We start from the raw sequence: 18,013 nt of genomic DNA, 5'->3' as shown, positions 1-18,013 counted from the left end.
ATAATACAAAGGCAAAAATACCAATGTTGGATAAAAGTAACGTCATTTACAAAATATCATGTGGCAGGGACAACAACAATATTTGCAACAGCGTGTACATCGGCACAACAAAATCCAAGCTAAAAACAAGAATAACTCAACACAAATCGGACTTCAAATTAAGACATCAAAATAATATACAAACAAGAGGTTCTAGTTGGGAACTCCCGACTAGGGGATACCCTGAACCCTCTTCTTCAACCCTCCAACACCCTGTTTACCCATTTTTAATGGGTTCAGGGTATAAAAATGTAACACATAATAAACACACCAAACAACAGACGACTATACTACAAAACGGACACCGAAAACTGCGCTCACTTATACAGATATATATTGAACTGCCAAATAGTTTCAACCGCGTATACGTGTAAAACAATGTGTTTTTTAAATTGTTTAAATAATTGTTTAATTTTATTTAATGTATCTTAATGTTAATTGTTTTTTATTTTTGTGTTAGTGCCCTGAGGGCGGTTATCATATAATATAACTCATTGTTCATACCACTGATCATATAGCTATGAGGTTTTTCAATAAACTACACATATCGAGAAAAATTGATAATGGCGTTATCAAGTGTAATTAAAGCTACAGAAAAAGTTAAGAGAGGTTTACTCACCTTGCATGCACCGATCAAAGTTCAATAGTTTATTTTCGGGCTTTCCAGTAATTTAATTAAGAGCGTTCAGTAATAAATCGTCATGGTTTATCAGTACAGTTTTAAAGTCTGCTTTGACATAATTTACACCAGTGGTATGGACATGGGTACGAGTGTGCAACAAATCCCAGCCAAATCCGCGCTAGTGTACAGCAAACGCCTAGCGTGTCAAAAAGATAAGCAATTGATTATAAAGTTTCTTATCACTTTTAGCCAGGGACTGTATCTATGTATATGAAAATATATTTATAAATTTCTTGCGCGAAAGCGTTTGGTCATCGCGGCAGCTCCGACGACGACGTTGGCGTCGATGTTGACAACACCTCAAGTGGTCACTTTAGCCTATAAAAGCTATTGAGTCGATTGGCTATACAATTAGTTACCCGCTCGTGCAATTGGCACGCATCTCCAATTACCTTGTGATATTCCCCAGAAAACGAACACAAAAAGGATCAGAATAGCAAGAACTATGGCGCAGCACCATAAACTGGGCCTGCTAAAAGCAACGTTGCTTTTGCTGCTAGCCACTTTGATTGAAGCTTACTCAAATAATAGCAGAGAATTGCTTACTGGATATTCGACACCAATGCAGACTAGCCTGTCCTATCAATTCTTTGCTTTAGCCACACAAAAGGCTAATACCACTGGCAGTTATATGGTGCGAAGTGACTCCAAGGATTCGCTTAATGATCGACTCTACGATGATGCTCTCTGCGATAGGGACGTAGCACGAATACGTGACGCCATCGACAACATGGAGGAGTGGGCTCTAGAATGTAAGCTAAGTATCATATTTAACTTGCACCCAGAACATGGGTAAAAAACAAATATAAAACGATATCTAGGTACACACACACCTCTCCGAGTAAGACTCGAATTTGGCATATGGATATTGTCCCCCGATCGATAATCAAGTTTTTAAATGTAGGATATATCTAACCCCTTTGCCCGGTATTTGAAAATATACGTAATGTAACTACATTTTTATACCGCGTGCCTATTTCAAATAGATAAAATAGGTAAAGAAATATGTGACCATAAAAAATATATATAAATTATCCGCTGTTGAGGGTCGATTGTAGTATATCTTATCTAGTCTGTTTGTCTGTCTGTTTGGAAACATCGATTTCTAAAATTGGATGCGGTCAATTTTGAATGTTTTCATATGCCTCGTTCGCTATTTACAAAACAAATGAAGTAAAAGGCTCTAACTGGGATTGCACAAACTGCCTTTGCATATACATATATGTATGTATGTACATACATAGAAGCGCAAACACACACGCTGCGCACCTTGCCACACCTATGATTGCCACATCTTTATGACATTCTGGTATATGTATACCTCATGGAGTTGTAGAATCCCCTTAAGAGCAAAACAAGTAAGAGTGCTCTAGTCTGGAGTGCCCGAATAGGAGATACTCTGAACCTTCTTCTTCCAAAACCAAAAACAGCTCGCGCTAACCACTTGCTTGCTTAAGTTTTGGCCAATATTTAACCGATTTAGTGGGTAAGGAGAAATAACTAGCTTTATTAAAAATAAAAAATTATTTTGATGCTTCTCAAGAATATATATAGACGTTTTGAGGTCGAAAATGCTTCCTTCTGTCTGTTACGAACATTCCACAAAACTATTATACACTTTTTAGCCATTTTCAATGGTTGCAGAATAATCAGCTTCATAGCTTCTATGGTTTGAGCTGTGAGTTGACTACCAAGACAATCATGCAAAGAGTATTTTTTATTAATAGACAGAGATTTACTAGAATTTAAATGAATCATATTACTTATTATGATTTTTCGTTTTTTCGTCCCTGCAACCCAATCCTCTTTCTTTTGCGTGCGCTCAATTGGCTTGATTAGTGGTTCTGTTTGCACAACCTTGTAAATAATCAATCAGCATTTACTAAGTGCAGCAATGGAGCAGTCAATGATAGTATAAAATTTGTATTCCTATACTATAGGCGTATAAATTAGGTAATTGAGGCCTGTTTTGGTTGTTCTTGAGGCTCATTCATAAGTTATCAAAAACTTTAATGGCGCATCGTAAATCAAAATTCAAATCTAAATTGTTGAGCACTATATGCTCGTAAACTTTTATGAACGATTAGATTTGGATAATTAGATTATGATGCAACATTTTCATGTCATATTATAAGCAAAATACTAATTTAAATCTTTTCCAGACTAAAATTTTTATTAATTGAACATTATGTTATTGTGATAATACTTAGTATTAAGTTTCTGGCCATTTGACAGTTTAATTAAAATCCTATCTGAAATTGTGCCAATGATTGCAAAATATCGTTATTGACTTGTCAAAATCAATTGAATACCCAAAGTATTATGGTATATGACGTGAAAAATATGGCAGACTTGGGATTCACTGTACTCAGTTTAACTTAAATATATATGTATGTATGTATGTCGAAGTCTGAGTATTATCCTCCACTGCGTAGATTTATAGAGCGCAGCGAGCTTCGATCCGTATGCTAGCCGACTTAAGAAGAATCTAACCACTTACCAAACAACATATACATAGATGGGACATGCAGTGGAAAAGTTTTGGTCACCAAAAAAAATATGCATCTGGTCCAACGAGCGAGTAAGATATACATATGACATCTTTTGATAGCTCACACTACAGGAAACTCCCTTGGTTTACTCTCTTCCATATAATTTGTGGGATAGAACGGCATCGCTGTTTTTTATGTCGCTTCCACTACAGGAAACTGCTTAGGCTTACTCTCTTCCGTATGATTTGTGCGATAGAACGGCATCGCTGTTTATTTTTATCCCGCTCGCACCTACTCTCAGTGCTCTCAATGCTCTCTTTATGTCTAGGTACCGTTTAAATGTTTGTGTGTGTATGTTTCCGCACAAGCAAAAATGCCCGAAAATTCAATTTTTGTCAAAAGTCGGTGGCATTTCTTCCCTTTTGAGGGGACGAGTAATATGAAATAATGAAAGGGTTTGCCAAGTCGATGCGAAATTCTTTAATTTTAGCTCGTTATTGTTGGAAAGGGTACCTAAGCGTTGGCATGTGTACATTTAAAAGTTTTTGGACTTGCTATTCACGCATACTCCCTGCCTGCCTGTCCGATGCAAATTTGACAATATTTTGTGATTTCTGAATTTCGAGCTCTACACACACAGACACAAATGTGTGTGAATGGGCAGATCATGGACGCAAAAGAAAATATCATTTTTGGCACGCGTCTGTCGTGCACCCTTCTTTTTATAATTTTGGGTTTGAATTGATGAATGAATGTTGACCCCTTATTACCTACAGATCAAATTCATATATGAAAAAGCTAAATATTTTAAGACAAACAAAATTATTTATTTTTTAAATATATAGTTGCTCCTTTTTTATAGTTGGTATTTTTGAATATCTTAGAGATTTTATTTTTTAAACAAATTTCCTAAAATTTGGGTAGTGATCAGTCACTTGACCTACATATGCAGGTACAGGTGTTTGCCAAAAGTTTACCCTTTCGGCCCAACGGGCTGCTGCAGGTAATAAGGGGTCAACATTGATAATTTCTTTTGCGCCCATGATCTGCCCATTTACACACATTTGTGTCTGTGTGTGTGTAGAGCTCGAAATTCAGAAATCCAAAAATATTGTCAAATTTGCATCGGACAGCCAGGCAAAAATTGAATTTGTGGGCAATTTTGCTTGTGCGGAAACATACACACACAAACATTTAAACGGTACCTAGACATAAAGAGAGCATTGAGAGCACTGAGAGTAGGTGCGAGCGAGATAAAAATAAACAGCGATGCCGTTCTATCGCACAAATCTTACGGAAGAGAGTAAGCCTAAGCAGTTTCCTGTAGTGGGAGCGAGATAAAAAACAGCGATGCCGTTCTATCCCACAAATCATATGGAAGAGAGAAAGCCAAAGAAGTTTCCTGTAGTGTGAGCGATCAAAAGATGTCATATGTATATCTTACTCGCTCGTTGGACCAGATGCAAATTTTTTTTGGTGACCAAATATTTCTACGGCATGTCCTATCTACATATGTATATGTTTTTTGGTTAAGGGTAATACCCACTATTATGAACTACCAATTATTTCGAATATAATGTAAAATCGCATTCAGTACGCGCCAAAATATACATACATACATATGTATGTACATATTTGAAAATAATTCCCAAAAACTTCGAATCTTGTCAAATTTGCATCGAATAGGCAGGCAACCACGGAGTCAGACAAGCGCATAAATGCTTGTATGTAAATAAAATCTTGTGTTAGTGTGCGTGCATAGCCGGTTCAAATAAGTTTCACATCTCTGACCTCATAAAGCGTACCATATGCATACATATATTCTCGATGAGCATAAATATTATGTATGCGTGCGTATGTATGAACTCAAAGATCTCAAAACATACATATAAGGTTCAGTGTATCCCCTAGTCAGGAACTTCCGTCTAGAGCCTCTTTCTTGTTATACCCTGCATCCATGGAAAATGGGTAAAAAGAGTATATAGTTTTTGTGCAAATGTATGTGACAGGCAGAAGGAAGCACCTCCCACCCCATAAAGTATATATATTCCTGATCAGCATCAATAATCGAGTTGATCTTGCCATTTCTGACCGTCCGTCCGTATATATGAACGCAAGGATCTCAGAACCTATAACAGCTAAAAACTTGAACTCCTCGGATTCGGGAACTCCCGACTAGGGGAAACGAATTAAAATAGCAGCGCATGTGTGCTTTGGCGATAAAAGGAAAGATACTAGGTATACATAGGCTATTCAAGAATCTGCATGTCAAACTTGGTGACTCTAGCTTTAAAAACCTAAGAGATATGCTCAAAAAACAGGATTCCGATATCGATTGCTTGGAAACGGGGAAAGTTATTGATTTTCGGAAACAAACTCATACAGCGCGGGCACTAGGAAGACCTACGTTCAATTTCAAGTCTCTACGTCTTATAGTTTCTGAGATCCTTGCGTTCATACATACTGACGGACGGACAGACGATTTATTTCGATTGCTTGGAAACGGAGAAAGTGATTGATTATCAAAACCAAACTCGTGCTGCGCGGTAAAACCTTTCGAAATTTCAAATCTCTAGCTCTAGTAGGTTTTTATATCCTTGCGTTAATGTATACGGACAGACGGAAGGACAGACAGATGAACATGGCTAGATCGACTTGACCATTAATGCTGACCAAGAATAAATTCTTTCTGCCTGTTACATACATTTACACAACACCATTATACACATTTTATCCATTTATAATGGGTTCATGGTATACAAAACCTTGGCCATGGTTATGGCAGGTAATACCCGCTTGGTTATTTATATTTATTATTCTGATTAAACAAATTAATTAGAATAAAAACAATTTTATTCCTTTTAGTCCCAGATACGTGGGGTCGCCTGCCAGTCGGCTTCTTTTGGGGCCATCTCATTAGCATGGGCCAATACGAAGAGTGCGTAGCGGCGTCAGCAACCTACGGCAATGATCTACGTGGCCAGTATTGTTTGGCACGTTTAAATATAACCCAGTTCTACGGCAAAGTAAAGCGCCGGCATGAGGAATTTTCTCGCATTAGTTACAAGCAAACGGATCCTGAGATCTTTGAATTAGGATTATGTGTGCCCAGTACATGCAGTGCTGAAAAAACCGATTCACTTCTTAAGTACGCAATTTCACATTTTTATGGAAATGATGTCATCGATCTTGACTTTCAAATGGTTCAGGAAAAATGGTGTAAATATGATGCACCGGTCGAATTTCGCGGTGTGGATATATTTGCTATGTGAGTATATATCTATATCTATATCTATATCTATATCTATATCTATATCTATATCTATATCTATATCTATATCTATATCTATATCTATATCTATATCTATATCTATATCTATATCTATATCTATATCTATATCTATATCTATATCTATATCTATATCTATATCTATATCTATATCTATATCTATATCTATATCTATATCTATATCTATATCTATATCTATATCTATATCTATATCTATATCTATATCTATATCTATATCTATATCTATATCTATATCTATATCTATATCTATATCTATATCTATATCTATATCTATATCTATATCTATATCTATATCTATATCTATATCTATATCTATATCTATATCTATATCTATATCTATATCTATATCTATATCTATATCTATATCTATATCTATATCTATATCTATATCTATATCTATATCTATATCTATATCTATATCTATATCTATATCTATATCTATATCTATATCTATATCTATATCTATATCTATATCTATATCTATATCTATATCTATATCTATATCTATATCTATATCTATATCTATATCTATATCTATATCTATATCTATATCTATATCTATATCTATATCTATATCTATATCTATATCTATATCTATATCTATATCTATATCTATATCTATATCTATATCTATATCTATATCTATATCTATATCTATATCTATATCTATATCTATATCTATATCTATATCTATATCTATATCTATATCTATATCTATATCTATATCTATATCTATATCTATATCTATATCTATATCTATATCTATATCTATATCTATATCTATATCTATATCTATATCTATATCTATATCTATATCTATATCTATATCTATATCTATATCTATATCTATATCTATATCTATATCTATATCTATATCTATATCTATATCTATATCTATATCTATATCTATATCTATATCTATAACTATAGCTATATCTATATCTATATCTATATCTATATCTATATCTATATCTATATCTATATCTATATCTATATCTATATCTATATCTATATCTATATCTATATCTATATCTAAATATATCTTCTAAAGTTACAAAGTACGGTAACTCCTTCCTTGATACCTGCTCCCAGGTGAGCATTTTTAACATTTTTCCTGATGATAGTATACCCTAATATACATCGAAAGCTTAAGTCCCTAGGTACAATAGTGAGCACTTGCTGAATGTAAGACATTCTAATTAAGCCTTACTGTAAGTGCACACTAAAAGAGCTTTAGTGGAAAAAACAGCTTAGAAAGTTGTACCGACGAAAGGGGTCGTCCGATCGACTTCAAACTCGTTTTTAAACCCTAATTAGGCCTTCACCAAACACACACAGAATCCGGATATATAACAATATGAAAAAAAAAACGATTTAAAGGGCGTTGGAAAATACTTTCTCTAAAAATAGGCGTTAGACGAAATAGGTTTGAGTAGCTCTGTACGCAGACATATAGTCTTGGTTAAATTTGATAGCATTCTAGCATTCTAATAAAGAGAGAAAAAGTTAACATTGAGTTGTCTATTATCGAGGTATAGAATAACGTTGTCAACAATATGACGAACATAATGTAATTTTTTATCACACTGGGAGCACACTTTAAGAAGTCGGAACTTTTCGACTGCAACATTCTTATGTACTTTGAACTCGAAATAATATTAAACTCTTCACGCAGCGTTTTTTTTTCGCTGATAATATTTTTCTTGCTAGCCAGCAGCGTTTACGATTTTGTGCAGACCCGCAATGGTGGTAAGTATATATTTATTGAACATGTCGTCAATAATTGCTCGAAATCTTGTGTCTTGCAGCACCTAAAAGACCGCTTTATATAGCCTTCTCGGTACTGCACAATGCACCGAAGATTTTCACTGTCAAAAAGATTAACAGTCCAAATGTTATCCACTGCCTAAACGGTCTGCGTTGCTTTAGTATGATGTGGGTTGTCTTTGGGCACGGCTACATGACTTTCTACGATCTGCCACACATAAATCGCAACAAATACTATACGTGGTTAGAAACGCCTTACTCTATGCTTGTACAGAATGGCTCCCTCTGCGTGGATACATTCTTTTTCATGTCTGGCCTATTGATGTGTTGGGGCGCTTTTCGAGAGATGGAGCGCACCAAGGGCAAGCTGAACATCCCGATGATGTACTTCCATCGCTATATCCGTCTTACACCAGTTGTCGCTGTCGTGGTTTTGTACATTATGTCACTGTATCGCTATTCCGGTGCCGGACCCATGTGGTTTAAGCTGGGTACGCAAGACCAACGCTGTGCGGACACATGGTGGGCCACACTCCTTTATGTGCAAAACTATGCCTTTCCCTACAGCATTGTAAGTAAGACACTTGTTTGGAATCTTTTTCTACCCTGAACCCATTAAAAATGGGTAAAAAGGGTTTATTGTTTTGCAACTGAATGTAACAGGCAGAAGGAAGCATCTCCGACTCTTGATCAGCATCAAAAGCCGAGTGGATTTATCCACGACCGTCTGTGTGTCCATCTGTCCGTATGTATGAACGCAACCATATCAGAACCTACAAGAGCTAGAGACTTAAAATTGAATTGAACGCAGGTTTTCATAGTTTGTTTGTTTCCAAGCAATCGATAAAACCGGATATCGGATCCTGTTTTTTGAGCAAAGCTCTTAGGTTTTAAAAGCTGGAGTCTCCAAACTTGACATGTAGCTTCTAGAATAATAAATATATATGTATATATATCAAGTATGCTTCACTCTATAGCTATCGTCACTCACCGCCACCTCCCCATATCTATAAATCAAATATATAAAACAATTGATCTACCCACTAATTTAACAATTTTAAAGCAATTGTCTTTTTGAGAATGTATACACCCACACACACACACACACACACACACACACACAAACATACACACTGAATTCTATAAACAGCTTTGAAATTGCGATTGATTGTGTGCATGTGCTGCTATTTGGATTCGTTTTTTTTTCATTTGGAATGTATTCTTGGTATGGCTGTAGAGGAGAGACGGTAGCAAGTAGTGCGGTTTGATACGAGTTGGAGTCCTACTGCGGGAACTGTTTTTTTTTTATATTTTTTTTAAAATTTATTTCTATTATTTCTAAAGCAAACGAGCTCGTAGCGCGAGCTGCATTTGATGTTGGTAGAAGATGGTTCAGGGTGTCCCCTAGTCGGGAACTTCCGACTAGAGCCTCTTTTTTTCTTAGTATGATTTTTAATCGTAACATTTGTATTACAGTGCGTTTCACAGTCTTGGTACCTGGCTGTAGACACCCAATTGTACTTCCTGTCGCCGCTGTTCCTTATACCTTTATATAAATGGGGAAAAAAAGCGCTTATACCTATTGTGATATTTGCTTTACTTTGTCTAGGCTGCACCGTAGCAACCTTCTTACATAACGATTTTACACTGTTTCGTGTTCAAGATAATAATGTTGATCTGCGACAGCGCTTGACTTACTACCCGACGCATACGCGCATTCCGACTTGGTTGATCGGAGTTATCTTTGGCTACTTCCTGTTTACGCGCAATCGTGGACGACAGATTCCATTAGCCAAGCACTGGGTAATCATTGGCTGGGTAGTGGCCTTTGGCACTATGCTGGCGGACCTTTGGGGTCCCTTCTGGCGTATTCTGCCGCATACGCCGAACTCTCCACTAATTGAGGGCGCTTTGTTTGAGCCACTAAGCCGCACATCTTGGGCGTTAGCCATTGGTTGGATTGTATGGGCCTGTTACAATGGTCACGGCGGCTTAATCAACGACTTCCTTTCTTGGGGTTTCTTCACGGGCTTTAGCCGTCTGTGCTACTGTATGTACGTCATACACAGAATTGTACAGCTGGTGAATGCCGCAAGGCTCCAAACGGATACCCACTTCTCAGACTATGATGCGGTAAGAAAGCGAAAATATGTTATTTTTCCTACCTCAATGCTGGTCTGGTTGCAGATTTTGCGGTGGTGGCACGACTTTGGTATCACACTGACGATCTCCATCTTTGCAACGTTAGCCTTTGAGGCCCCCATTCTGGGTATTGAGAAGGCCATTTTTGGACGCAGCAACGCCAAGCCAGTACCAAAAAAACCAACACACGTTGACCCATCTAAAGCGGCTCCGATCATCGATCAAATAACGGAGACAGTCCCAACCACTCATGTGCTTGATCAAGTGCCAGAAATTGTGGCTATAGCCAGCCCAGATGTGGATCCATCAAAGGCCTAATTATAAACTTGGAAATGGTTTTTTTTTTGTTTTACGAACGAAATTATTTTTATTATGATTTTTTTTTGTTTTATTTATAATATATTTAACTAAATCAGCCTTCATATCTTTAAAGTTGCATGGAGTACTATCAGTTCAATACGGATAGTATACTTGTGCGATTAATATTATCTTTACAACTGTCCTGTCTTGAAGAGCCAGTATCAACTTTATATGGATACATCGAAAATAACAGCTTAAATACTTCAGGATTGGAAAATAAGTTGTAGTATATCGAATTACTGACAGCCCCTTATTATCAAGTGACAAATACAAAGATTTTGACCTTTGCATTTTAGTCGTTCACTATGTTTTGCCTATTGATATTTGTATACTTTGCTTTCTCAATAAGCTCTTTGCTGATTAATAATAAGCCTTTACGATCCCATAAAATATATATTTTTTGATCAGCATCAATCGCCGAGTTGATCTTGCCATGTCAGAAGGATGTCTCACCAAATTTGGCATGTAGCCTTTACAATAATGTTCACGGATCAGGTATATCTCATTTTATAACTAACGTCACCACCTGCCACTACCTAATAGCTACATACATATGTATGAAAAAAATAAATAAATTGGAACTACCCAATTATTTAAGCAACAATCTTAATGCTATTGTTTTGACTAGGGAATATACGAATATCTCTATATATAAAACTAGCGGGTATAACCTGGCCTTGCCCGTGGCACGTATAAAATAATTTTTCTCAAAAATCTTTGAAAATGATTTTGAAACTGATCGGACGGTAAACAAATAACTTTCTTACAATCGTTTTCCGCCAATTTACCACTGTTACGGGTGAAACGTCCCAAATCGCTGAAACACATATTCATTAAGTTCTTATGTAGAGTTTTGTAAATAAGTTTGAAGCAAATCGGAAAAAACTTAAGGCTTAGTCCAAAAAATCTTAGAATCGCATTTCTACCGAGAAGTCTTGGATTCCGCGAAAAGTGTGAAATACATCTCAAATGATTTTTCATTTAGATTTTTGGAAACGAATTTGAGCGCGAAACGTCATAGACCAAATCTTTGACCCACATTTCCACCAAGGAGGAATGGATATTCCAAAAATTGAGAAACACCCCTCAAATGAATTTGAACAAAGATATTTGAAAATGAGTTTCAATGTTGTGGGTGGAATTTCCCAAATCGCTGAAACACGTATTCATTAAGTTCTTATGTAGAGTTTTGTAAATAAGTTTGAAGCAAATCGGAAAAAACTTAAGGCTTAGTCCAAAAAATCTTAGAATCGCATTTCTACCGAGAAGTCTTGGATTCCGCGAAAAGTGTGAAATACATCTCAAATGATTTTTCATTTAGATTTTTGGAAACGAATTTGAGCGCGAAACGTCACAGACCAAATCTTTGACCCACATTTCCACCAAGGAGGAATGGATATTCCAAAAATTGAGAAACACCCCTCAAATGAATTTGAACAAAGATATTTGAAAATGAGTTTCAATGTTGTGGGTGGAATTTCCCAAATCGCTGAAACACGTATTTTTTAAGTTCTTATGTAGAGCTTTGAAAATAAATTTGAATCAAAAAATTTTGAATCGCACTTTCTAACTTTGATTTTGAGAAAAATGTGAGAAATAAGTTTGAAATGGGACAAAACATAAAACTTCATCAAAAAATTTTGAATCGCACTTTCTAACTTTGATTTGGATTGGATATGAATTTGAGGGCGAAACATTTCCAATAGCCTAGCAGCATGGCCTGAGGTTGCTGCCAGTAATGGGGCCGGCGTAATCGGACCCTGACTGCTCGTAGATCATGAATTGTTGAGCTGTGTGATGGCTTTGCCTGAAACATTTTAAACAATTTCGTGCACCCAATATCCAGTATCGTTGTCTAACGATGACAAACACTGCTGAAACTCCAGGGTGCAGATGCATACAGTGCTCGTGTTCTAGGGTGAGTTTCGTGACGATGTTTCTTCTGTAAGAAGTTCGGGTGCTTAGCACAGATGGGCAGTTCCGGGTTGCTTAAACTTCCACCTACGCGCAGGAGTCTAAAATCATCAATGATTGCTGAGCGGTTGCATGTTGATCAGCAGTTGATGCCCATGCTTGAATGCTGTTTGAGCATACCAACGGCAAAACGTACGTGCTTCATTGAATTCTTCAAAAGTTAGTGCGCCTTAGTTGCGTTTGCGTCGTGCAAATCTTAAGAAGTAAACCACGATGCGTACAAGTTTTGTCAAGAAGGAGACAAGGCTGACCAGCTCGTCAAGTGATGGGGCAGAATTTATAACTGCCACAGTTAACAGTGTCGTAGTTTTCACTTCTTCGCAAACACGGTCATCTGAAATGAAAAGAAAGGCTTGTGCAGAGTGTATGCTTGCCATGTTGAAGTTTTAATCATGAAGCCATTGTGGCGCTCTCCATCAGAGATCGAATTTGAGCGGATCTGCGGCTAGCATGCCTCGGGATGCGCAATCTGCTGGGTTTTCCTTGGTTCCAACGTGATGGTTAGCATGTCGTGGTATAATGCCAAAGATCTCAGCGATCCGATTGATGAAGAACTTTTTCAATTTGGATGGTGCATTGGATATCAAAGCCAATACAATGGTTGAGTCGCACCAGGCTTTTACATTGATATTGATGTTCTTCAGCGCAGTTTTGATCAATGCGACCAGTCGATTCAGCAGCAGCGCTCCACAGAGTTCCAAGCGCTAAAGAGACTGTTGCTTGAGTGGTGCAACTCCTGTTCTCGCAGCAAGTAACGTTACCTCTACATGTCCATCTGGGCGTGTAATCCGACTGTAAACAACAGCGGCGTAAACTTTGATTGATGCAGCTGAGAATGCATGCAGTTTCATAGTGCCCGAAGAGTGTATAGCATACCGTGAGTTTCTTCAATGCAATGAAATCCATGCGATATTTTTGCCATTGCGCTGCCAATCATGCAGCCATAGTTATTGAAATAAAATCTTGAACTGAACGACAACTGGTGCCAACAGACCAATCGAATCCAAAATGCGAGAGACGTCAGAGAGTACCTGTCGATACCTTGCTCAAATTCACGTTGCATCCCAGAGTGTCAGTTTCTGGATGCCAGTAAATTCCAAGCACTTTTGCTGTACAATCTTGTGTTGTGTCGAGAACATTTGCAGATTGAGGTGCCTCCATAGTGTCAATGTGTTTGATGTCACCTCGGCGCTGGAGAAGCTCATCTTCAGTTGATGCTCCTGTCAGGACATCATCGACGCAAAAGTCTTCTAATAGGATCCTTGCTGCGTGTGGATATTCCTGCTCGTAATCGTAAGCCAGTTGCTCCAGAACTCTGACCGCCAAAAACGGTGAGCAGGCTGGCCCATAGGTGTCGGTTCATTACTGAAAGTGTTTCTGCGGTCTCCATAAGATTCGTTCATAGTTTCGGTGAACGTCATTGATTCATATCTGGCCAAACATTTTTACTATGTCCGCTGAAAATAAAAATATATGTATCCTAAAGCGTAAGCACACATAGAACAAGGTGCACGGAATGCTTGGTTCAACATGAAGTGCGTTGTTTATAGCATGGCGGTCAGGATCTTGAAAAGATCCATCAAACACTACTCTTAGCTTTTGTCCCATAACCGGGTGATATGTCATGTAAAAGGCTCGGCCCTGGTGTGTATGTATCTCGTTTGGCTTAATCTTGCATGAATTTCACATACCGTATTTGCAGGTTTGTATATTTAAGTAGTCGACGTTCTATAGCTCCTAAACGTGTTGTTGCTCCTTGGAAAGTGTTTGCAAAAATAGTTTCCGCCATTTTGAAAGGAAGCTTGACGATATTTCTCCCCTTGGAATCTCTTGAGTGAGTGTCACAAGAATGCTCCTCCACCTTCAATTCCTCGGGATCTGGTGGCAGGCCAGCGTTGGTGTCCTTCAAGTCCCAGAATCTTAGGAGTGAGTAGTAAGCACCAACCTGTAAAAGCTAGAGACTTGCTAGATATATTGAACGTAGCTCCACCTAGTGCCCACGCAGAACGAGTTTGTTTCTGATAATCAATAACTTGCCCGTTTCCAAACAATCGATAAAAATCGATATCGAAATGATGTTTTTGAGCTAATCTCTCAGGTTTTAAAAGCTAGAGGCTGTTACTAATGGTTTGTCTTTCGAGGGGCAGCGTCTTTCATGTGCGTATACTTATTTATGTTACAATTAAATGATATCGCTTAAAACACTATTTTAATTCAGAAAATATATAAAAGGCATATGAAAACAAGAGGTTCTAGTCGGGAGCTCCCGACTAGGGGATACCCTCAACCGTCTTATTCCAACACCAAATGCAGCTCGTGCCACTGACCGCGTTACTTGCTGCCGAATCTACACAATAGCCACACCACCCAAAAAAAAAAGAAAGAATTTCCTCGATAGGGTTCGAACTCGTAACATACCGCACTACTTGCCACCGCCTCTACTCAAAAGACACACCAATAATTGAGTACAATCGCAATTGCCATGCTGTTATAGAATTCAAAGCAGTGTGTACATGTATACAGAAATTCTTGGAATTTGCGCTTGCTGCCCCAAAGTCGAGGCCAGCAACAACATGCTTTATTTAATAACTTCTCTGTGAAACGGGGCAAGTTATCGGATATCGGTAACAAACTCGATCTGCGCGGGCACTAGGAGGACTTACAGCTAAAATTTCAAGTCTCTAGCTATTATAAGTTCTGAGATCCTTGCGGGCGGACGGACCGACAGACAGACGGACATGGCTAGATCGACTCGGCTGTTGATGCTGATGAAGAGTATATATACTTTATGGGGTCGGAGATACTTCCTTCTGACTGTTACATACATTTGCACAAACACATTATACATTATATGGGTTCAGGGTATAAACAGGAATCAGACGAAAGAACAATGCCAGAAGCCCAGATAAATGTGGGGATCGAGCTTCTGGAGTCAATAAATTACACAATGTTCTTTTAGTTTAATATTAATACATTCACTTCATACATTCATTTCTTATTGATACAATGACACATTTTCTTATTATACTCAACGAGATCACATGCACGTCTCTTCACTTCAGAAGCTCGAACCTGAAACCGTTTTCTATTGTCGTATGCTCCTGTTATCATCACTTCTGTTTCATAACATGTGTCTGACATTTTATCGGCTACAGGCTCTAATCGATATCTCTATCTGGCAGAGTTACCAGCCCTACATTAAGCTGTCCTGAAAAATCATTCGAGCCGAATGATGGAGCCCATAACTTTATATATTGTGCCACTTTTTTTTTCACCGATCCTTCGTCATCACCTACTTTTTAACAAGATATCGACCTTGTCTCAATTTACGTGTCACCTTATACGGACTTAAGAATTTCCTTTTCAGTTTTAGGCCGGATCCAAATAGTGTACGCGACCATGTCATTGATATTATATGTATTTAAATTCAGGCTTCCTGGACTTGTTGAATGACTGCCGATTTTTGTCTTGATTGCAACTCTATTAGCTCGTTTGACCAGGCCGTTTCCTCGTGGGACTCCTGTTGCTACAAGTAAATGCTAGATGTCATGTTCCTTACAATATTTTTTAAACCTGTTAGAGGTAAAAGCAGTTCCCCTATTTGTGATTATACATTTTGGATTCCCAAAAAATTCGCGGTGCTTAAATAACTTGTCAATTACTTCGTCAGAACCAGTTCTTTTTGTCGGATAAAGGCATACGAACTTGGTAGCGTCGACGATTATTAGTACGTGATTCTATTGCTTCTTTGTCAATTCCACTGGGCCGATATAGTCCACGTGATATGTTCGTAAAGGCCGATTACATTCAAATATCCTTCCTTCTTGCCATGTTTATTTTCACCTACTTTACACTCCATACAACCCCTCTGTAAGTCCTGGAATGGCATATTCTCCCTGCATCAAGTTTTTCTTCACCCCAAAATGTCCTTGCCTATGAGCTGTGTATTAACACATCTCATTTTCCATTCTTGGATGTATAATGATCAAGTCCTTAATTGGATATTTGTGCAGAGCATCATACTTAATTAGGCGTTTGTGCAGAACATCATACTTGCTCCCTAACACTTCTTTAAAGCCTGTACTATAGCGAGTACTTTTCGTCAGCTGCTGTTGTACTCGGCTCATGTACTCTACCGGATGGTAATACGAATCCTCTGAGTCCTCTACGAAAATAGACCCACATATCGTTGAATACCGGTCCTACAGCCGAAGTCTTATCTTTTGATGGTCTTATGGTTAAATCTTCGAATATATATACCCCAAGAATGAAACCTTTTTCTGCAAGACCTGACATTTTTCCCACTTGATACGCAAGTCTAACATCTTTGCGAGCCTTAAAACATTTTGCTTCTTTTCGAAGCCCTCCTGCTCATCTTACGGGATAATTATGTCTACATATGTATAACATCAGCGTACAGTTGTCTATCAATGGTCTCAAAACTGCAAATATATACCATAGCAGGGTAGTTAGAAATCCCGAATGGTAAGAAACAAAATTTGTATTGTCAACTCTTTGTCACAAACGATGTATATTTCCGCGATCACAGGAACATGGAAATACCCATAAGCTTAATCTAGCGCAGACAAAACCTTTCCTTTCTGCAGGTTCTGTACAACGTCGTCTATTAATGCCATTGAAAGTTATAACATATTATTTTCTCATTTAACTTCCTGTAGTCACAACAAAGTCTTTTAGTACCATCCTTTTTCGCAACTAGTGCAACAGGCTAAGCGTATTCAGAAACACTGCGACGAACTATTCCCTCCGCTTACCAATTCTGGATCTGAATTTTGGCTTTCTCATTATCCTCATACGGTAAGTGTCGCGGCATCTGAAAAACTGGAACTTCATCTGTGGGTACTATCTTCAAATCGACTGTGTGTGCTTTTGCTTGCATAATTACATTCTTGATTCATCGGATCAACGCTCTTCTCATCTCGGTACACTCTATCCGCTGCGTGAAAAATAACTCCTTTTGCCCCCATGGTGGTAACAGCAGAATTGAGAACATGGCAAGAACAATAACCTTCGTATAGGGTATCTTTATCACGCACCACATGGAAGCATATCTTTATTGGAACCTCATCCAAACTGGTATCAACTTCGAACGACCCTAGTGAATAAATTCTCTTGCCTCCTATACCGATTAATTTTTTAAAATTTGATATCAAAGCAACTGGAAAATACTGTGTATAATACTTTCACGGATGGTACAAATGTCACTGCACGAATCAAATAATGCCT

The 18,013-nt window shown here is 37.8% G+C and overlaps 1 protein-coding gene across 1 annotated transcript; it reads left to right on the top strand.

The window, feature by feature from the left end:
- Positions 1-1,055: 1,055 nt before the first annotated feature.
- Positions 1,056-10,849, top strand: LOC135439557 (nose resistant to fluoxetine protein 6). The gene is made up of 6 exons (XM_064698302.1): positions 1,056-1,473; positions 6,079-6,481; positions 8,199-8,272; positions 8,332-8,861; positions 9,767-10,423; positions 10,478-10,849. The coding sequence occupies exons 1-6, from the start codon at positions 1,167-1,169 to the stop codon at positions 10,748-10,750; spliced, it is 2,244 nt and encodes a 747-aa protein (XP_064554372.1). The 5' UTR covers positions 1,056-1,166; the 3' UTR covers positions 10,751-10,849.
- The last annotated feature ends 7,164 nt before the right edge of the window (positions 10,850-18,013 follow it).

The sequence above is a fragment of the Drosophila montana genome, unplaced genomic scaffold (assembly GCF_035044405.1).
Source record: "Drosophila montana isolate Dmon_TW-CO22-7 unplaced genomic scaffold, ASM3504440v1 contig_413_1, whole genome shotgun sequence".
NCBI classification, from domain to species: Eukaryota; Metazoa; Arthropoda; class Insecta; order Diptera; family Drosophilidae; genus Drosophila; species Drosophila montana.
The sequence above is the reverse complement of the archived record's forward strand: the minus strand, read 5'-3'. Positions and strand labels throughout refer to the sequence as shown.

Excerpts from the sequence above, each read along its gene's own strand:
- LOC135439557 (XM_064698302.1), top strand. The coding sequence starts at position 1,167 with ATGGCGCAGCACCATAAACTGGGCCTGCTAAAAGCAACGTTGCTTTTG. Across the intron at positions 1,474-6,078 it reads GGAGGAGTGGGCTCTAGAAT|TCCCAGATACGTGGGGTCGC; the intron begins GTAAGCTAAGTA and ends TATTCCTTTTAG. Across the intron at positions 8,862-9,766 it reads ATGCCTTTCCCTACAGCATT|TGCGTTTCACAGTCTTGGTA; the intron begins GTAAGTAAGACA and ends TTTGTATTACAG.